Here is a 22,143-nt window from a genome sequence, read left to right on the forward strand (position 1 = left end):
TGCCATAACTCTTAGAATATGGATATATTTCTTGGAATGGGATGTCTAAAGAGTATATGTGTGTTTTGGGGCCTGAAGGGAGCTAAGCAATATGAAAGAACAGCAACTGGGTTTGAGACTTTCCCTTCTCCCCAGAGCAACCTTCTTCTCCTTCATACTGTACCTTCAAGGTCAGAGTAATGGCCAGGACAGCATTACTGCATTAAAAATGATGTGACCAGTCCAAGACAACATGTGCTCTGCTGTTCCCCTAACTCAAGTTACCATCTGTAGGCCCTTACCAGCTGTTTAGATGAGAAAGATTATGACAGCAACCATTCCATGTTTTTACAGACCTGGTGCCATGACCAGGACTCCTTGTCACTGCACACTTACAAATCATGGTGATGATGAAAGCATCCAAAAGTCCAGGTTCCCTCCAAGAAAGGATTTTGCAGGTCATGCACTGCAGGACTCGTAAATGGTTCTGGCCTGCCAAGGGAGCCTGGCCCTAGGACCATCTGTTGGACAGATTAAAAGAAGTCTGCAGACTATAAGGATTGAGGATGATTTACATCCTAATCTGTAAATTCACCCAGAGCTGTGCTTGGAGCAACAGCACTATGAGTGGACATTACGTGGGTGGAAGAAACAGGACAGAGGCCCGTGATTTGGAGGGCCTGATTCTTAATGAATTATTTGTCCCTGTTATCTTTTCACATGTCAGCTTGCATTCATCTGATCTAGCATGAATATCACATGGACATCAGTTTCTTCATCTCTCAAATTTAGATAATGCTTACACTGTGAGTTTAGACTGAGAGCTTGGATTAAAGTGCTATCAAAACCACCATGATATCATTTTACTAATATAGATGGATATGTTAACCTGGAAAAATGTATTGGTTATGACTTCTGATATGACTCTTTTACGATTCAAGTTTATAAAGGAATCTTTTACCAGCATACTGTTTAGTAGCAGAGATTTTTTGGTACTGTGCTATATTAGTTTTCTCCACTAGATGACACTGCTGCTGGTAATGTGGATTATTTCCATCAGGGTACACTTTTACATTCAGGGTTGAAGTGTCAACATTGGCTATGAGAAGCTGTAATGACAGTTAAAATATCCAGATTGAAGATGAAACACTGGCTGTGAACATAAAAGGTCTAAGATAGGAGAGGATGTTTTGTAACACACTATACCAGTACAAAAATCTATGCTGATAGTAAATACTGTAAAATATTGTTAGGCATGTGTTGTATGAATAGTCTGTGCCAGTATGATAATTAACTTGATAAAAGTATGCTTCTTCAATGTGTATAAAGAAAAGATTGGCACATCTTACTTTTATTGTGATGCAAATTGGATTTTACAGCCTCCAAGATTCATACGGTCAGAATCATCAATTCTTGACTTTACGTACCACAAAATATAATATCTCAATTTCCATTTGTATACTTTTTAGGAAACAGAAATCAAAGTCTGATTAAGGAATTTCCAAAGATATCTAATGTACTGCAAAGATAGGTACAACAGTTATAATTTTTAATGAGACTGATCTGTACAAATTCTGGCAATTAAAAATTTACTGTTGTTAGTGTCAGTAAAAATTGTTTTCTGTTCTTCAATTAAAAGTGAGAATACAAAACAAGTACTTCCAGACAAAAAACTAAATCTTCAAAGTATTGCATGACTGACATAAACTCCAAACATTTTGCTAAAAGATATTCATTCAGACATGGTAAAGCCACTCTAATATGAAAGCTTTGTAAAAATACAGAATAGAAAAAAAATACAGTATGGCTCTCAAGCATTTTGAATATCCACCCTAATATAATTTATTCATCTTCACTCAAGATTATTTTTCTATCTTTTGGGGCTCGTTTCTTGGTATTTGCAATTCTGAATTTGTTCATGTTCCTTCCCAAGCACTTAGCATGGAGTGTATGGGTGCATCCACAGTGCGTGGATGCCTCTTCCTCCCTGCCTCTATCAGAAAAAGATTGATATCCCTTTCCATTCTATCACTGAGGGCAAAAGCCTCTATTTTCTGGGTCATAGTATGCCATCAGAGTTGAAGCACTGCTCCTAGAATTCCATGAGATGGTGATTTTTCTTGTCAAAAATGTAAGTCAGAGCCCAGTGCTGCTTTGTCCCTCATTTAGCTATAGAACATAAACAATCATAGTATAGCTAGAGACTGAAGGCCTGATCCAGAGTTTGCTGAAGTCAGTAAGCATATTTCTGTTGGCTGCAGTGAACTTTGGCTCAGACCTTCAAGGCTAAAGCACAGATGTACGGACAATAAACAGATACTAATTCTTATACTAAAATAAACAAAATTTAAATACAAGTCACCTTCTTTCCTTCTCCTTCCCTCCATGCCAAAATCCACTATCTATGTCTTCTCTGATCTCCAGCAATACCAACCATCATTTCAGTGGACTGTTTTCAAGCAACAGAACACTTCCTACTTACTATTTTTTTGGAATGCAGGAAAACATAACAAATGGAAAGATCTGATTTATTACTGCATTACTCCAGTTTTATGCCTATAGGCAGTTGAACTAAAAGAGCCTTAATGCAGCAGAAACTTAATATTATCACACCATTCAGTCTGGTGAGTCACAGTCCAAATCAAATGCAAAAAATTGCAAAATCAGCAGAAGTGTCCAAATGTAGTTTGTTGAAGCTGCAGTGCTCAGAGTCAAAGCCACTCCAGGAAATGGCTTGTATCCTTCCCAATCATGGGAACAAGGGGAGTTGCTCAGGTCAAATTCTGACTGCAGAAATGCTGTCATGAGCTATGGTACATGAGTCCTCCCACAGAAATTTAAGGAATGGCACTACTGCAGTTGGAAAAAATTTGAAAAGARTTCAGCTCCTCAGAAACTACCTATGCAAATACAGCAGTCATAATCAAAAAGCTCATAGAAATACCATACTCTAGTGTGCAGAGAGAAAATCCGCAAAGATTTGCCTTGTTTTCTGACAGTACATGTGAATGTCTAACTCACACTCAGAAAGTCAGAAAAAGGTCAAAGTCTAGTCCCATGAACAGTACTAATAGTAATGAAAAATTCTTCTCAGTGGTGGTAGCACTGAGCAATAACAGGCTGAGCTCTTACTGGGGGAATTTAGAGATCGTTCTAATAAAATTGTCCTTGGCTTGTGAAGTGAAATGTGGGATCTGTAGCAAGATATCCACTGTCTGTAGAGGGCAGGGGATGCTGAAACCTCATACTAGGATCCAGCAGGAGCTGCCTTCAACCTGCACCAAGAGTCTGATGAGCAGGTGTGTGGAGTCTCAACTCACTCTGTTTTTTTGGTGACCATCAAGGGAGTGGTGTTATAGCCTGTTGCCTATAGATCAGCGAAGCAGCTGAACCACCTCCTCAGGAAGTGAGACACCTTGTTTCATCTCCCAGCTTGTTCTCGGGATTTTCAAATCCATATTTCCTAGAAGGAGGAAATAGTTAAWACCTGTTAGCTCTAACTAAAGGCTAATAGCTGGTCTGGGTTGGGGTCCTCTTCTAATAAATCTGGAGTACTGTGCAGCAAAGAATTAAAGATTAAAAATTTGAAAAGAACACTTAAGATATTTACAGTTTTTGACTTTGGAAATATTTTTACAGTCTTGAAATTTATGTCTGCTGCGATGTTGTTCTTCCTGGTGAACATGCCTGCAATTATAGCCTGACAGTTAAAAATACCACCTTGCACCATCTGTGTGCTGTATATATAAACTTACATTGTTACATAATCAATAATTTCAGAGCATCAAATAGGTGCTACCAAGAAATATACAGATCTTGAATACAATTAATGCTGCTGAGGACTGTGCTCCCTTTGAAATTTCAGTCACATGCCTAATAAACAATGTGTAAAACCCATTATAATATATCTGTCAACAATTTAATTAAAAAGCTTTCCCAAACAATGTTCTTATGAAAAAATATATTGGGAAATCAGCAGCAAAATATTCAAACAGAGGTGTTGTATTATAGCTTCGTTTATTGTGCTCTTCTGTATGTTGACGTCTAATTTGAGGCACTGCATTCAAGTTTAAAACCATTGCAACCAAAAAAATAAGGAACAGGAAAAATGCAAGATAAGAATTTTTATGTTATTTGATGATGATACTATTGCTCTACATTTCTCAGGGAAGGTGGTTTATGGGGAGCCTATTGCTGCTAGTCTTGGCACTGATGGTACCAACTACTGGAATAAAGACTGGGCGCATGCTGCAGGACATGTCATGGGACCTCCACTGAGACCAGATCCTTCTACTCCTGACTTTCTCATGAACTTATTGGCCAAGTAAGCAGATGAACAAACAATGACAGTCGATGCCCAAAAAAAGCAGTGAATTCTGTTTGGATTATATAATAACAGGTTGATGCCCTGGAGATTTTCAAAGTACAGAATGTTACATTATCAGGAAGGAGAAACAGAAGGTGAAAGCATAGAGGAAAAACATTTTTTGTTACAGAAATTAGAATCTGTTCAGATTTTGTTTCTCTGAGCTCTTATGTCCTTCTGTCTCCATTTGATTTTCATCAGTAAGGCTTGCCTTGCTAATATTGCAGCAAAATTTGAAACTTGACCAGTGGAGTTGCATGTCAGTAGGAAATCTGTTAAAAATGCGGCTATAGCTAGAGGTTCCGGGGTTTGTTCTCAGCTCCCTTGTTCACTTGAAATGTAGATGCTATATAAAAACTAAGTATGCTGACTCTTGAAGGCAGGTATACTTTGTCCACTCAGTAATCTCTCCCTCAGAAGAAAGTAGGAACAGAAGTATCCTTCAGATACCCATAGGAAGCCAGCTAATAAAATGTGTGTTTTGCTTGTATTTCTTTTCCCAGTAAAGCTTAACTCAACAAAAAGGTTGAATTTGACCTGAAAGTCTGTGAAGGTATGCCTGAACACTGTCTGACTGACAGTTGTGCAAATCAGGAGTAATTTCATTGGGTCTGTGGAGTGACACAGTCTAAAATTGCTGTGAGGAAGGAACCCAGCCCTTTGCTCTGGGCAAGGAGTGACAGTCCCTCATTTGTGGGACACCTTTGTCATATCCAAAGTAAATGTGTTATTTTTGGTATTTGGTTTCTTCTGAGGSGGTTCTGAAGAGAAAACTGCTTCACAGCGAACTGGCTGTCTCTATGAAGTTATTATTCTTGGAGGAAGGGACTGAAGAGCACCTGGCAGGGCATATCAGCTCTTCCTTGCAGAAAGGATGGCTGGATCTATCCAGCCTGCTAATAGATTTTCCTGTGTGGTACTATCTGCTCAGTTTCATAATGAACTTTGTTTCTCCATAGTGATGACCTATCTGTGACAGGGACTGACAATTGCACCTTTGACACATGCCAGAAAGCTCTGGGGAAGGATGACTTCACCAAAATCCCTAATGGAGTAAATGGTGTAGAAGACAGGATGTCGGTTGTATGGGAAAAAGGAGTTGTAAGTATATCATTGTATATCAGATGTGTAAACATGAAAGTAATTGATATTTCCAACAAAATATAATCTCTCAAAAGTATCAGCTCTTCAGTTTTATCAAGCGTATTTATCATACTATAACTTCTTTGATCAAAGACCAAAACAGATTCCTCACTAACACACACTTTATGGTGCTGGGAAATAGAAGAGGATTCTCAATGCTTAGAAAATGGCACTACAGAGTCTTCCCTTGTCTACCAGCAAAGGATTGCTATTGTTTCAGTGGTGGTGAAATGTACATTTACTTGCAGTATTTTGTCACAAGATGAAAGAAAAGTAAAAGGAAAGAGCTACTACAGTTTTGACTTGGTCTGCTCTATGTTTTCTTCTCCCTAATCTCTCTCAAACTTAGCTGTTGGAGGAGCTTCTACCCTGGGTGTGTGGCTGTCAGCTTCTGCTTTTGTGTTTTCAAGTGGAGGAAACATGCTAGAGATACGAAATGCTTCTCTAACTTACAGCTCATTCCTATGATGTGATGAGCACCTTCAAGTCCCATTGACTTTAGATTCTCACTGCCCTCATGAGGATGGTCAGTGCTGCTCAGGACAATGCCCTTCAGGCTCTAAACAAGTATAAATGTGAAAGCCAGTGGCCGGTCTTTTCTCACAAGGGTAGCCTGGTGAGGGGGACACTCATGATTTGTTACCTACTGGGTGTTATGATTGCTCTGGCCAATACAATACTGTTAAGTTCTGGAGACCCTGGTTCAACTTTGTTATTATTATTATTATTATTATTATTACAGTAGTGAAGTCTTGCTGGCAATGCACTGCATTCTACTTTGTTACAGTAGAATTATCTACATCACACAGTCCAGCTTGGTAAGGATGTGGTTCAGGATTTCCCTTGTTTATCCCTACTTGGGATGCAGCTCCAGTTTGTATGTAGAAAGCAGACTTCTGCCAAAATTCACCTTTGGCATAGTATCATCTAGCGTGATTGCTTAGGGTGTAAACTGAGATATAATTTAGCCTGTGGTTAGTGTGAAAGTGAGACATAAATATGCACATCAGTACTGCTTTTAAACAGTGTAACATCTTGGACAAAGTAATTCTTCAAAAGGTTCTTCAGTCAGTAATATCGTCCCTTTTCTTACTTGTAAAATATTACACAGCTGTGACAGTTTGTCCAGAAAGCTTCCCTCCCTTCCCACACACCGTTATTTAGAATAGAAATGTTCATCACCTTCTTTTTGCTTTTCTTCTCAGATGACTGCTTGCAGACCACCATACAAACATGTTTGCATGGCACTCTGGTTCCTAGACTGACCTATGCACAACATTCCTGCTAGCGCAGCTGGCTTCCTGAGCAAACAACAGTCACGGAAGCTGGATTAAATTTGTTAGATAGCAGTGGCCAGTCCCAAGACACTTTATCTGTTATTGTTTGCCATTTCACTGACGTGCCTCACTCACAAATCTGTTTTTTATACTACTTGATCTCAAATATTTACTGAACAGTACTATCCTCTGCATTATTGCTGAAGAGATTTGCAAATCACCTTTCCTATATTGCACATAGTGCCTTATCTTTCCCTTATGATCTTCTAGATCTAGGGAGAAGAAAACATTATTATAGTCAGTCTGATATTCGCATCTCCTTAATACTTTATCACATCTCAATACTTTATTACAGACCCAAAGCCAGCCAAGTAATTTGATTTCAGTTGACTTGGGTCTGGCTCTACAGAGCATTTGGCTTTAAAGTTGGGGTTTTTTTTCTTTTGCTATGGGAAGTAAGAGGAAGTTATATTCAGTGAATGTACGTTGCGGTATGTGCATCAGAGACAAATAGTTATTTTTATGTATTTTAAAGTCCTCAGTATGACGTTTCCAAAAAAAACAAGGACATGATATTGGCAGAGGACTCTGTCACTCATCCTAGCCTTTTTAACAACAGAAACATTTTTTTCATTCTTTGTTTAAAAAATTAATGACTTTGCTTTTGTGTACTCTTCTGCAGTACAGTGGAAAAATGGATGAAAACAGATTTGTAGCTGTTACCAGCACAAATGCAGCAAAAATCTTTAACCTTTACCCAAAGAAGGGGAGAATTGCTGTGGGTTCTGATGCTGACATTGTAATTTGGGATCCCAAGGCTACAAGGTATGTCTGAGTAATTAATTTCTTCCAGGTAGCCTCTCTGTAGAAAAAAGAAACTCAAAGCATTTGTACAGCAATAAGCCTCTAGGGTGAGGTTATGACATTTTTTCTCAGTACTTCATGTAAATTATTTACAGGTTATTTGGCTCTTACAATAGTGTATGAAAACAGAGATCTTTGATCTCTAGATGGACTTTAAAAAATTCTCCTAGATTGCTGACTAAGTGCAAAAATAATAAGGTCTGTACATTCCACTACCAGAGCTTGGTATCCTAAGAGCAAAAATAACCACTTTGAGACTTCAGAGTAACTCTGTTAAGTGCAGGGGTATGTTTAGCTTCCTCCCACTGCAAAGAGCAGGGAGAGGAGACGTGTTTCTGCAGAGACACCCTTTGCAAGCCTGTGTTTTGAGCTTAAGGCTACTTCAGACAGGTACCTATTCTAGGGTGGTCAGGAGGAGTGGTGAAAGCGTGGAGGGCTGACCTCTTCTTGTCCCCTCCATAGCTAGTAGAGCAGTCATAGTGGTAGAGCCAGGACTGACCTTAGTTCTGCAGCTCCAGCTGTACATGCTTATGCTTTTATTTAGCAGCTTTCTGATCCTGTGCCCCAGTGAGTCTGCTAGAATAGAGCTTGTCACACAAACAACAGATGCAGGAAAGGTTTGCTGATCCCTTTCCCTGAATGACTTGATGCCATGATCCATTTAATACTACAAAAGGCMTGCAGTGTCTCTCTGGGAGCCCCAACTCATGCAGCACATGCTGTGCATTACAGCTGATTTCTGTCTTCAGGTATATTCACATCATTAGCCAGCTCCATACTCAGACCCCTATGAACATCTCAAGGATCAAACCTCTTGGGTCTCCCCCTGGCTCCAGATCCCATCCTGGTCTTGTCTAAACTGCCTGGAAATCCTCCGGAGGCAGGCCGTCAGAGAGCCAGCTTACCTTGCGGAGTTGTCTTTCTCTGCTGAGATGACTATGGGCTGTGCAAGTGCTCCTCCACTGCAGGAGGCCTGCAGGTCTGATGCCTTGGTCTCATGCTCAGCTCTAGCAAGCAGTACAAGAATACCGCTGTCCTGAGGGGATGCGCTGACCCTCCCTGTTGAAATACTTTCATCAGTGTCACCTAAACAGTGGGTAAAGCCATTTAAGAAAGCAGTCACTGACCCTACCTAAGCTTTGTGGGGTGTTGGAGTGTGATGACAGCATGGCCAGCTCTCATGAAGGTATGAGAGTGTTTGGTGTTCCTAAAGCCTGAGCGTTAACTAACTCTTAGATGGTACTAGATTTTCAGCCTTTGCTTTTAAAAAACAGAGTTGCCGATTCCCCTGATAGAAGAGGAAAGCTTGGAAACATGACTGAGCAAATCTGAAGCTCAGAAACCAAATCAGGGGGAAAAAGCCCTAATCCTAAATTTGTCTTAAACAAAACTTTCTTGACTAATCTTCTGGTTTCTGAATTTTTGATACTGCAATTTTCAGTTGCTTCAGTATATTCATGAGTAGCCAAAGCATGTGAGAGTGACAGGAAAAGTATTCTGTGTGTTAAGTTGCAAAGTTTGAGGACATGGAGGTTGCTATTCAGAAGTCCCACAAAAAAACTGGCAGCACCAGCAAAAGTAGTTTCAGCAGTGTCAACCCCAATAAACATAAAGGTCTACCACTGCTAGGTCAGAGAGGTTTGGCTGCTGGGTATTGAGTGGTTCATGTTCATTATGCCCTCTGGCATGCTGAGCAAGCATATTTTGAGATACTGGCTATGAGCTATTTCAGGACAATGGAGCTATGAATTCTGATGAAAAACCTGAACGATTCTTTTCTGAGCTCACTTCTGCTCTGCTAGGGCACAAATGAAGCTAGAAAAACAGCAGAGCTCTGACATTGTTCTCAAGGTACTTCATCTTCTCCTGAAATTATTTATCCTTTTGCCTCCAAAGCATTCCTTCTGCTTCCTTTCACTCTCTCCTGAGTGCTCTCATTGCCTTTTGTCCATTCCATCTATGAAGGTGAAGTTTTTCTTCAAATATTTTTTCAAACATTGAACTGTATTTTCTTACTGAGCAAGCATATTTTAAGTTCAGCCAATACTTTCTTTTTTGATCTGGGTACTGTTTTTGTTGTTTATCCCTTTGGCTTTACTGGGAACAAGCCACTGTGCAGGTACAATTGCGTGAAATACATGAGTAGGTATAAATAAAGCTCACTAGTCCTTCTTTATTCATTTCACTACAAATCCTGAAGAGGGCACAAACAGCCCAGCAGAAGAAAGGATCTAGCTAACAGACTTCAACCATTTAAAATATTACACAAGGCCCAGCCTCCTGTGCTTTTGTTGCATCTGGGGAGTGATTTGCAATTTCACAACAGGCTTGTTCCTCTTTTCTGAAAATTCTTTCTTCCTCTTTTGAGCATGACTTTTTTTTCTTGTTTGTAAATCTAAATCTTGAAAGAGCAGAAAACAATTTCCCAGTTCTGGCTTGATGTTGTGTTACTGTAGTCTTAAAATGATGGATGATATCAGCCTAAAGACTTAGACAAATGCTGAAGTATCACTGTGAGGAACTGGGATTATTATAGTCTGGCAGGGGAAATCTATAGGGAAGATACTGAAATCATTCGGAAAGATAGTAAGGCTCTTTAAAATACAAAAACCTAAATCCCTACAAAATCAGCTGCATTGTCCCCTCCTGCATCATTGCACAACAGCAATGTGATGGGTGCTATCTTGGCATCCAGTGTTTTCCCTTTCTAGTTTGCAAAAACCTAGCAAATTCAGCATGACAGCTCTGCAAGCCAGGAGCAATTGCAAATCAAGGTTCCACTTTCAGCACTCGCCACTTTAGCTGAGGCTTCTGTTTTAAGGGTCAGTTTCACTGACTGGTCAATTCCTATAGGACTTGCTGGTGATTCCTGCAGAAAATGTTACATGAACAATTATCAGATTTGTTATTGTATTTAAGGGTTTCCAAATACTGGTTTTAGTGGGTCTTCATGAAAGCAAGCAGTATTGGGAAGAAACACGTTAACACATAAATTCATTAGAAACTGCATTAGAAAAGATGGGTTGTGAGTTAATTGAAAGCCAGTGAAACAGCAGTATAACTTTTCCTCTGGCAGATTAGATCTATTTCTTAGTTTCCTAATACTCATTACGTATTCTATAAAGAACACAAAAATACTAAAGGAACCCGTTGTTTTACACTGGTCATGTGCTTCCTAAAATCATCTTGCAGACCTCAACACCCACAGCATCCCAAGTACAGCCTGTGCACACAGGATTATTTTGTGAGAACTACTTGGAAAAACGCATGTAGGCAGCATATGTGTACTCACTGTACCATCTTATTTTTAATCTGTGCTTTGACCAAGAATGTTCACTGACTTCTCCCAGCTGCACAAAAATAATACAACAGCCTCAAGTCTGTGAAACAAAAGCAACTGAAAAGACTGTTCGAGAAAGAGATGGCACAGTAAGCAAGCAAAAGTGAACGTCACGTGTCAGCAAGTCAGTGTCCTCTATAGCTGGTGCCTTCGGCAATTTGAAAGCAAGTAAGAATACAAATTCTCCAGGGCTTGTTTCAGAAACACTCAGCAAGGAATCTAAATACTGCAGCAACCAATTCAGACCCTGGAAAGAGCTGAGCATCCCCTGTAAAGTAGAGGGCAGACAGTGCTAAACATTTCCTAAGAGATGTTCAGCTCCTTGCAAATATTAGGCCTTAATAAACTCACTGGAGCCTGTCAGAGCCTCACCACCAAGCACTGGATCAGGCTCCAAAGGCAAGATCAGGACAAAATGATAACACCCTTAGGGATGATTTAAAAAAAACAAAACAACAACAACAAAAAAAACAACTTAGATGGAATTTACGCATCTAAATCCAATTAAATGATCAAGGCAGTTCGTTACAATAACCACGCTACCTGGGAAAGTTTCCTAACAGTTTTTTCCCACTTACCAAGGATAGCCTAAAAGTTAGCTAGGTACTTTTGAATGCTGAGGCAGAGCTAGTTATGAAGATAGCAGTCTCTGCCCTCATCCTCCTCGGGCCCTCTGGAGCAGACCCCCTTGGTATGCCCAGCCCTTGCCCCACATGTGCAGATGGAGCTGGATTCACATGAATCAGAGACTTCCTTCCAAAGGCCTGTTATTTCAAATAGAGGGAACACCAGGAAAGAAAGAACAATGGGCACAAATTAAAATRCAAAAAATTTCTTTTAAACATAAGAACTTTTTTACTGTGAGAGTGGTCAAGCACAGGAACAGCTTGCCCTGTGAGAGAGGTTGTGGAGTCCCCATCCCTGGAGATATTCAAAACCCAACTGGACATGGTTCTCGGGCAACCTGCTCTAGGTGACCCTGCTTTGCGCAGGGGGTTGGACTAGACGATCTCTAGAGGCCCCTTCCGACCCCGACAACTCTGTGATTCTGTGATCTGTAACAAAATAAGCCTCTGTGAGAGAGCATGATGTACGTTTCCCTAGTAACTTGCTGTCTCACAAAATGTCAGCTGCTCTCTTCAGAAAGCTGAATCTTAGAAATATAACCACAAAAAAAAAATCTTATATAACCTTATATTTTTCTCCCCAGTTATCACTTCCAAATCTTCTTTAGTCATTGAAGGCACTCATTTGCATTTTCATTTCTTTCTGTGATTTCTACAAGCTTAATTTCTGATTACTGTCCCCCCACTGCCCATTGTAGTCTGACAATTTCCCCTTCCAGCCCTTATCAATTTGGAGTGATTGACAGGAGCAAACTGATGGTATTGTTAACAAATGGGTTAATGTAAGTAACTTTGTCACCATTCTCCATCCATCATAAAATGATGAATCTAAAGAGATATGATTGCATAAAATAAAGATCACATCCCTCAGATAAGTCTCTCTGACATGGAGTTCCCAAACATTAACTTCCTGCCTCTTCTTTCATCTGTTATTTTATCCACAAGTCTCCTCACTTCATATGGCTACTTGAAGACAATGCTTATTTAGGGATATTGCTTTAGGAATAAAGGTAGGAATAAAACTCTACTAATATGTGCCTGCCTATGTTTGTATGTGCAGTTATAGCAATTCCTTAATATAGACTAGACCATGGGCTTTGTGATCCACTTTGTAGTCTTATAGCTAGAATGTTTGCACATGGACTTGTTTTTTTCTTTCTTCTTTTTCCTCTCTTTTTTCCCCTCCTTTGCTTTTCTTTTTAATAAAACTGTCTCTTTAACGTTAACAAAGCCCAACTTAATTATCTGTATAAATGAGTGGTGGCTCAGGACAGCACAGGAAGGTAAACCAGAGATTTATTTTTCCTCTAGATTTTAGAAAGGCAGGTTAACAAGGGTAGTGTAAAGGCAGCAGATAGTAATATGAAGGGGCTACTCACAAAGGCTGATTTTAACTTCAGTAAACTGGCATCTCTCTCCTGTTCCCAACTTAAAGATACTGCATTGTAAGCACTGAGAGAAATTGCTTACAACTCCAATTCTCATCCTTACACAAGTTGGTTTTCTATAGTAGCTGTCAACAAAGCAGTTGTTTTCTCTTGAGCTATGGACTCAGGTCATTTTAGCTGTTATTATGTTTTCACTTAACTAAGTAATTCTAAAATCTGTGTTTTCCCCCTCCTGAGATGCTAAACCACTACCCTTGCCTTAGGGCTGTTGACTACAGAATTCCTTCATATTTCTGTGCCTGGAATTTTTAAAGAAAACTGTGGGAGTTATGCATCCATTTCCATTGAAAAGTAATTAAGTTCTTTATTTTCTTATGTCCTTCTTATGTGTCCCCTGCTCTGAAAATAACAATGTTAATCCCCACAGCAGTGGAAGCTGAGGTCCTACAGCTCACTCTAGCCTGACAGATCCACCTTCACTGGGCTGGTGTAGCTTCATTTCTTGTGTATTATGTGGAGTAGAAGATAATTCTTAACATATAAAGCTAGTTTCCCTTCATCCAGCTTCCCCTCCTGCATAACTGTAACTTGCTCTTTAGTATTTCAGGCTCTGGCCGGGGTCAGAATAATAGAGGCTAGATGTGTTTATGACGATCCTGGATTGTGTTTGACTTGAAATGAAATCTAGCACCCTTCGGTCTTTACAAAACTTCAGGGTTTACTGAAGGCGTAAGTTTTGAATTGACCACCTGTACAGTGTTGAATTTCTATTTGTAGTTTAATTAGGTATAGTATTCTAGGAGTGGCTATAAAGCACTTCCTTACATAGATCATAAACAAATACAGAATTACCTGTCACTGAATCTTCACACATGCAGAAAAAATCTGATAATTTCACTTAGACTTTAAAATAATTGCTAATAGACTATAAATTAGTTGGACAGAAGCGCTGTACTGAAAAAAGACAACTTCAGAAGCATGTCTGCCTCTTTGGTACTGGAGAAATAGCAATATTTTTTATATTGACAGTCTAAAATCTCTTTGCAAGACAGGTGTATCAAAAGCAGCTGAACTGACGTATATGAGAACACTGATATAAGTAGCAGAAAAACAGGGCCTGATGTCTTTACAATATCCTCTTTGTGGAGGAAAATGTTCTTTGAAATCTTGAAAAAATCATTCTGACCTCAGTCTCCATTTGAGGAAGGGTTGTTTGGAACAAGAGCCTCTAATTTATAACCAGAATTAGAGAATTTTACCACTTTTATCAACAGATTGCCATTCAGGTTTTTGAAGCTTGGAGTCAGAATCTGGTTTCTCACATTGAGTAATCCCTTTTATCAGATATCACTTAGGATGTTGAAGACAACTGTTATATTCTGTTTCAGTAAGGGTGGCAGTCTTGGTTTGCTGGATTATAAATTGGCTATAGGTGTTCTTGCTATGAGCTGAGTGATCAATGGTATTCAAACAGTCAAGGCAAACTTTGGAATTTCCCTAAGCTTCCCAGCAGTGGTGCCCATACCAAAATGGCTGATGGAGTTGCTGTTGATAGCAGTAAACAGTCCATTGCATAAAGTTGCTGAATTGTGAGTGCCAGACCCAAACATACTGTCTGGTTATGTTTTAATTGGTTGTTCACTTGTTACCTGAAACTTTAGCTGACATTGATAATGTTGAAGGGTTAAACCTAATCACAGAAGTATTTTAGCAAGAGCCATCAAGGAGACTGCACTTCTCCTTCACCAAGGGCAGCACAATCTAAGGCTTGTTTCAACAAAAGAGTTATAAATGAGTTCTGTACAGGATTGTTGTTTAGACAAGCTCTAGGAAATTTATTTTGCCATATTGTAAGGTTTACCTGTACAAGTGGATTTTTCTTTTAAATGTGTTGTTTCATTAATTTTATGTCTTTTTATGAAGGACATTCTTATATGTGAGGCTTCTTTACCTCCAGGGCTGCTGCTCCAGCACACTTAAACAGCTCTCATGTTGAGCTGAAGGATCCTGCTTATTTTTCTGTTTGTTTACTGGAAGTACTTTTTTAATTTTTCTCTTTATGTCTTAGTGCTAGTGGGCAAATAGATATGATATCCACCCAGAGAATGCTAAAGATAATTGTGTTATGGTTGTTATTACTTACTGTTCTACCAATTGGACCCATAAGGATAATGCAATAAACTAGAAGAATATATTTACAAACTCTTTGTAGCATTATTATAACACACATGGATAAATTTGTTCCATGGTATTGGTAAGACTGGTGACTACAAGAGGGTCTGACTTTTTGGCTTGCTCTTTCCGCTGTGACTCTATAAGACGATGCTGACACTGGTGAACATGCACACAAAGTTTTCTGTCCAAGGTTTGCTAAATAACGAAGATGTTTTTTTTCCTGTGGACAGATTGGCCATTGAGAATATTTTTCTATATACAGCATTTGAAAAGTCTGTTGCCATTGAGACTTAAATATAGCACTTAGTAGAACCAATTACTCTTTGTTCAACAATATTAAAGGAAAACAGTGTATCATTCCAACAATTCTTTTTTCCTTTGTGTGTATAAGTAATCATTTGACATACTTGATATGCGATTACCTTTGAAAATAGTTATTCTGCAAAAAGGATATGGTTTCTTTTTGTGGTTTTCTCATTTTAAAAAGGATGTCAATTACAGATTTTAATAATCTGGGGAAATTGGCTATAAGATTTATTTGCAAAAAATGGTGAACATAAAGAATGAGGTCTGTCTACTGGACACAATAATCCTGTAGCTCAGATTACTACTGTTGAGATCTAATATTATAATTTGCTTAATAACCTTGGAAGAAAGATATATAGGAGTATGATGTTGTCATACAGACAACATGGAGATATTTGGGCTCTCAGTCACTGGTTCAATCCAGCTGACATTATGATTTACCAAAATTCATTATCAGTGGAATAGTCTTTGTATTATTTGTGTTTTGCAATCTTTGAAATATTCCAGCCATGCCTTTAAAACCTGAAATTTCAAGTCATTCTAGCTAAAAGGTCAGAGTTCTTTTCTCACCTTATTGTGCACAGATATTTGCTTGACGAGGCAGAATGCAATCAGGTAATCCAAATAAAATATTACAATCTGATTTTTTTTCACTCATCTCTTTCTAGTGGAAAATTTTGCATTTCAAGGCTGCAAAGTTCTGTCTTTTTGACTCCCTCTTCATTCTTTTCAGTTGCAATTATTGTTCAATGAAATGTTAATGCTCTATTCTATTTTTACAGCTGTTCCATGATGTACTGTACAATGTCATAGTTTAATAATGCAGCTAAATTTTCTTCCACTATCCATTTCTCAAATTTTTATAAAGAAGCAAATTCAGGGATCATAGTAATTTTGGATTCTGTTTTGTTTGGTAAACACAGGACAATATCTGCACAGACCCATCACCAAGCCAACAACTTCAACATATTTGAAGGAATGGTCTGCCACGGAGTCCCAGTTACAACAATTTCAAGAGGCAAGGTGGTTTATGAAGGTGGAACTTTCAATGTCACAGCAGGAGAAGGCAGATATGTCTCCCGTCCACCATTCCCTCCATATGTCTACAAACGAGTCAGGCAGCGGGATCAGGTTAATTAAACTAATAAATCTCTGTAATGCTTTGTAGAACATGAGGATAGCTAGCTCTTGGGAAGAGAAGTTTGGGGATTCAGTGGTAATTTCCCTTACTAATCAAAATGTGCCAAGGTGGGAATAAATGAATCTAAGGGCTGAATTTTTATTGTTCTTCATCTTACAGAAAAATACCATAGTTCCTGCTCTCAGAGAAGTCTGTGCAACTTGTAGACCAAGTCTGGGTGCTTTTAAAAATAAACTAGTACCACTTCCAATAAGAGTGGTCAAATTCTTCTGATCACAGATGATCTGAATATCTGCTACATTTCACCACTGATTTTACTGAGAAATCACAGAGGTAATCCCATCATACTCAGGAAGAGATCTTGGGGGGAGATATCAACAATTTTCTAACTCATGGATCAGATATTTGGGGCTAAGTCATGCAGAATGTTGAACACTTGGCTCTGTTTCAGCAAGAAAGCGTTAAAAGCTGAACATGTGCATAGTGCATTGCTGGAACAAGGGAGAGAGCTCTGTTCAAGTTTTTATTCTGTGTTTTATTAAAGAGGGACTTTGCAAAACACATGCAGACTGAATTTTCAATGCTTTCTTACCATGCAGTGCTCATGAAAAATGTTTTTGATGCCTTAGCATTGCTTATTGTGCATGGGATTTTCAAAAGCACCCAGCCTATTTAAGTGTTTTTAAAAATTGGAACCTGAATCAGTAGGATTCATTGCAAGACCTAGAAGTTGAATCAGACCAGCATCCATGTGAGAACTGTTTTTTTTGTTTGGTTTTCCAAACAAAAGGCAACACACTTTGTGCATGAGTACAAGGCAGTGTAAATTAGGTAAACTGGAGCTATTTTCATTTGCATTATGTCAGCATCTGGCTATGCTGATTAAACTTTGACTCTTATTTTGAAAATAGAGTCTTCATTTAAACCTCTACACCTTTCTTCTGTGTTCTATCCACCTTCTCAACATGAGCAAAGGTTAATGCTTGTTGGGGAGGGGACAAAAATCCTTACTGTGCCAGAAATTCCCAGAGCTATTGAATGAGTGGACCAGTGGCCCAACCTGTGAATATGGCGGGAAAAAAGCATGTTCCCTGATCATGAAAATTTAATTGAATTGAAACAATCACCCCAAAGGCCATGCAGTTCCATGGCCAGCTGCAGATATTGTTTCACAGGCCAAAAAGTAAGAACTGCTCACCTACACTGGCCTCTGTCTTTCTAATTTAGATAAATTCTCTGCAGAGTACCTTTTAGAAATCAGTCCTCTGGACCTATCTTCAGTGTGATATGTATCATGAACAAAGTGCTACATGCCTGTGAGTCTATTTAATCCATTGGACTTTGAAGGCATATGGTACTTTGTAAATGAGGACTGCTTATTATTATTTCACCTTATTTGTTGTGCAGTGTTGGTCCCTTTGGCTTTTAATGTAAAATAAATGCCATGTAATGGTAATAGAAACTAGCTATTGAAAACAGATTTTTAGTGAGGTTACACTAGGAAAACTTGGGTCATTCCTTTACACGTAAGAGAAAATGCTATGGTTATTAAATGATGACTAGGTGCTTCCTCCAGCATAGCTGAGTTTTAGTGCATCCAGATCCTGGCATCTCCGCTAAAGCATTATATCCCAAGTGGGAGGAAGATGGGTCCTAAAACTAAAGAAAAATGTAAGAGAAACTTGGTAATCATAGAATTCTAAATAACTTCAGCGACTGTGGCAATTTGCAATTCCTRTTGGAGCTAGGGAGAATTTTCCCTGAAACAAACATCAAGTACATATTGTCTTCAGAAGTGATTTTTCAATCAGCTCAACCTCCTGTAGCCAGCAGCTGGGATGGTGGACCCAAGGCAGGATTCACTTTGTTTCATCACTGTTCATTCACCTCTCTTTGCCTGTTCTAAGAGCATCACTGGAAAATGTAAGCACCTTAACGAAAGGCAGCCTTACGGCACGAATGCACAGTGAGTCAGTTATTCAGGGGAGCTGCTCAGGTTCATGTTCTCACTCTCTATTCTCCCCTGGGATATCCTGGGGTAGCCAAGGTTAAAAACATATAAAGAAGCAATCAAATACTGCAGATTAGCTGATCTATGATCATGTTTTAGTGTATCCTAATTGTTTGTGCCATAATCTCTAGAATTTTCTCAACACTCCACACCCTGTTTAGGCTAAGGAAGTGAGAAGCAGCAATAACATGAGGGGAGCATGGTCAGTTGCTTCTGAAAATTTGATTTTAAAATTACTTTGTTACAGTGGTGATTGATTAAGCTACCCAACTCCCTCTGAAAGCTGAGAACTGAATAGTTTAATCCCAGTATAGCAGATATTTTCAAGAGAGAGAGTTGATGAAAATGTTGTGAAGCATAAAATACAAAGCCAGGATATATTAGGATTGCTATTCTCATGATGTACAATTAGCAAGTGCAAATGGAAGACAAGTATCAGTGAAAGACTTGAAATGCTCTATTGCAGGTCTGCCAGCCTGTTCCTGTTAAGAGAGCACCATATACAGATGCGGTCTCAGCAACGCCCATCACACCCCAATAATAGGCTCATTCCCAAGGTTTGGCTCTTGCAGGTAACTGTCTCTTTTGATTAGTGAAAACTACTTCACTTAATGCTTCTCTGAAATTGCAAGAAAACAAAAGTGCAGCAGGCCTTATAGTGTGTGACAGGCTTGTCTGAAATGAGCCCTCTCAGATGGTGAGTTATCTCGCTGTCTTTAAATTTGTTCAAAATGTGCAGCAGACCAGGTATGGAGGGCCTCTTTCTGATTGAAGCCCCATTAAAAACGCTCTGCTGAGAGAAGCAAATGGAGTTTAACTGCTAAAAGACATGGATATGAAGATCCATGGAAAAGCTGAACTCAGTTAATACGCCTCTTTTCCAAGACCAGGAGTACAAACCAAATGGAAGTGGTTTTGATTTTCCTGTAAAATTACATGCCAAACAACTTTATGTAAAAATAATCAAATTCACTAATGTTCCTGTCTTATGGGCAATAACTCTCCACCAATTGTTCTGTTTGAGTTAAGCACATAGATCTGTATTGGGAGGAAAACAGCTGTCTTTGTGCAGTAGAGGTGCTGCAGTAGAGGTGCTACAGTTGATTCCAGTTGTGGCCTGATGGATGGCTGAGCTTCTGTAAGGTTCAGTGCTGTTAAAGGGCAAATGATGCCCTGGCATCTCCTCTTCCCTCTTCTCCAGCATTTTCAGTGAGTAACCTGGTTATAGACATTCCCTCACCTGTGTCCGTTCTGGTGCTCAGTACATCCTTCCATGAACTGATTTTTTTTTGCTAACTCAGCAGAAAGCAATTGGCTTGCCTTTCTCTGGGTTAGTTTTCTGTTGAGTTAACGAGTTGGACTGTCTCTCAGAAGAACCCAGCAAGCATCAGTGCAGTGCAGCATGAGGGCAGGATAAGATGGCTGGGAAGAAGGGCTAGGGAACAGCACCTCACCTTTAACTGTTTAACAAAAAGGAAAGAGAAAGTAAAAGAAGTAGGTAAGCATAGGCAAGCGTAACTGAGACATGCTGCTGCTGTTTGCCAACTGCAGCTGAAGCGTTTGTCTACTGCATCAGAGGGATTGATTAATATGGGCCAGACAGGTCAGCAGGCAGCAGTAAGCATGACAAAATCCAGGCTAAGTTTCAGGGTGCACATATAGAAATGGTTTCCCGATAGATAGATGTGAAGTTCCAGTTTTCACCTCACATAAAATGGGGCTATCCTTAGTACTAATCAATACAAGGACAGGAACTGTCTCCTGCAAAGGCGGGAGGGTGCAGTTAGCTTTTCTACATTTCACTGTATTGTTCTTTGAATGCTCCCTCACAGTGAACCTCATCCGGAGCATCAGTAGCAGCAACAGAGTGCAGCATGCTATTTGTTTTCCTCTGTCATAAGGGAGAAAGCTTTTGTAATAGAGAGGACTAAAGGCTAAAGCCGCAATAGAATGAGGAAGCAATAATCATTTTTTCTAGCTCTTAGCACTCTTCCTCCATTATTACCTCCCTGGGTTACAAATTGGAAAGCAGAGATATTCTTTTGAAAGATTATATCATATTGTCTTTCTCTTCTCTGTAGATAAAAGCCAATGAAAGTGACCCTGCTCTCCCCACTGAAGCCGTGCATGTTGGTTCCAACAACCAGTCAATCCACAATCGACTTTTCAAGAGCCAACGTGAGACAACAGTAACCAATAAACATTTTCTGGGGCTTCCTGCCTGAAAGTTGTCATAGAGATTTCTGTTTAAAAGGAATTTGTTATTAGAACTGGAAAATTATTTTAAGCAAATGGAGTAATAATAATAATTAAAAAATAATAATTAGAATTATAATGTAGCAGCAGGTCTGTAGGTTCTTAGAAGTAGGTAAGTTTGGAGATTGTATTTCTTCATATTTTTCTTTAGAAGATATCAGCTAATCTATAAAGTAAAAGCAATGAGTTTTCAGCAAGGGTTAAACATATTCTATATTCTTCCTCTGTTATGTCACAGGAGATAAGCCCTAATACTCTAATTTCATGTGTTAGGAAGATCTCTGTTATATTCAGGGATTCAGAAAATTCTGACAGCAGATAGCTGAATTTGATTTTTGTTTTTTTCCCTTCCCGGATGGAGACATCAGGTACAGCAAGATCCTGATTCAGAGGAACTGTCACTGGTTCAAAAGCTGCTGCTACATCTCTCTGTCCCTGTCTTTAAAGGAGTTTATACATTCGAACCGTTCCATTTGCATAGCCAGGTGTTTATTGATCTTATCAAGTGACTATTTTGTTTTACCCTAGGCTAACCTATGGCAACCATACTGATGAACTCACCTACAATACTGTTCTGTGTTGTGTTCTGGCTTTATGGAGGGACATACATCCATAGCTTATGGGTCACCAGGGTCAGAGAATAATATCGCAATTTCAAAAAACTTTTTTGACTGAAAATGAGAAGTTATTCCACATGTAAATAATACTTTGCTTTTGAAGGATAGGATTTTTTTATGAAAAACTTCTCATTTGACAAATTTATCCTGTTTCCTCTTTGAGGGGTAAGTATGTTCTTTGAAGCGTGATGATGTTGCCATGCCTAGGCATGTTTTGCTGTGGAAACCTAGAATGTTGTTTAAAATTTCATTTTCACATGCAATAGCCTTTCTTTTTAAGCCACTGTCACTAGGCAATATTTGAAAGAAAAATGACAATATCAAAAAAAACCCACTACACCTGTACAGGGAGTTTATTGATCCTAAAAGTAGAAGCAGTATAACCCATCCTTCTGCGCAACCCATGAGCCAAACAGGCACAGAAAGACACACATGCCCACCGTATTTTAAGACAGACACAGAAAGAACATGATAATTACTGTTGTTTTTAATTTGACAATGGAAGGTAGATTTGTAGTTCCTGCTATATGCATAAAAGGCATACAATGAAGTATGAGCTTGTATGAGAAACGAACTCCTGGCTGATCAGTAGTTCTTCTGTCTCTAAATAGCAAAGGAGACTTTTCTTCATAAGATGACAGAGAACAGTAATGG

General features: G+C 39.1%; 1 protein-coding gene across 1 annotated transcript in view; it reads left to right on the top strand.

Annotated features, from left to right (window-relative positions):
• Nucleotides 1-20,840, top strand: part of DPYS (dihydropyrimidinase) — a 29,676-nt gene extending 8,836 nt beyond the window's left edge. Inside the window, exons 5-10 of the mRNA XM_026080282.1 lie at nucleotides 4,147-4,303; nucleotides 5,305-5,446; nucleotides 7,448-7,590; nucleotides 16,388-16,595; nucleotides 19,083-19,188; nucleotides 20,698-20,840. Coding sequence (XP_025936067.1) covers nucleotides 4,147-4,303; nucleotides 5,305-5,446; nucleotides 7,448-7,590; nucleotides 16,388-16,595; nucleotides 19,083-19,157 — 725 coding nt within the window. The 3' untranslated portion in view covers nucleotides 19,158-19,188; nucleotides 20,698-20,840. The remainder of the gene's footprint in view (nucleotides 1-4,146; nucleotides 4,304-5,304; nucleotides 5,447-7,447; nucleotides 7,591-16,387; nucleotides 16,596-19,082; nucleotides 19,189-20,697) is intronic.
• The last annotated feature ends 1,303 nt before the right edge of the window (nucleotides 20,841-22,143 follow it).

This window comes from Apteryx rowi, unplaced genomic scaffold, assembly GCF_003343035.1.
Source record: "Apteryx rowi isolate R43461 unplaced genomic scaffold, aptRow1 scaffold_514, whole genome shotgun sequence".
Taxonomy (NCBI): Eukaryota; Metazoa; Chordata; class Aves; order Apterygiformes; family Apterygidae; genus Apteryx; species Apteryx rowi.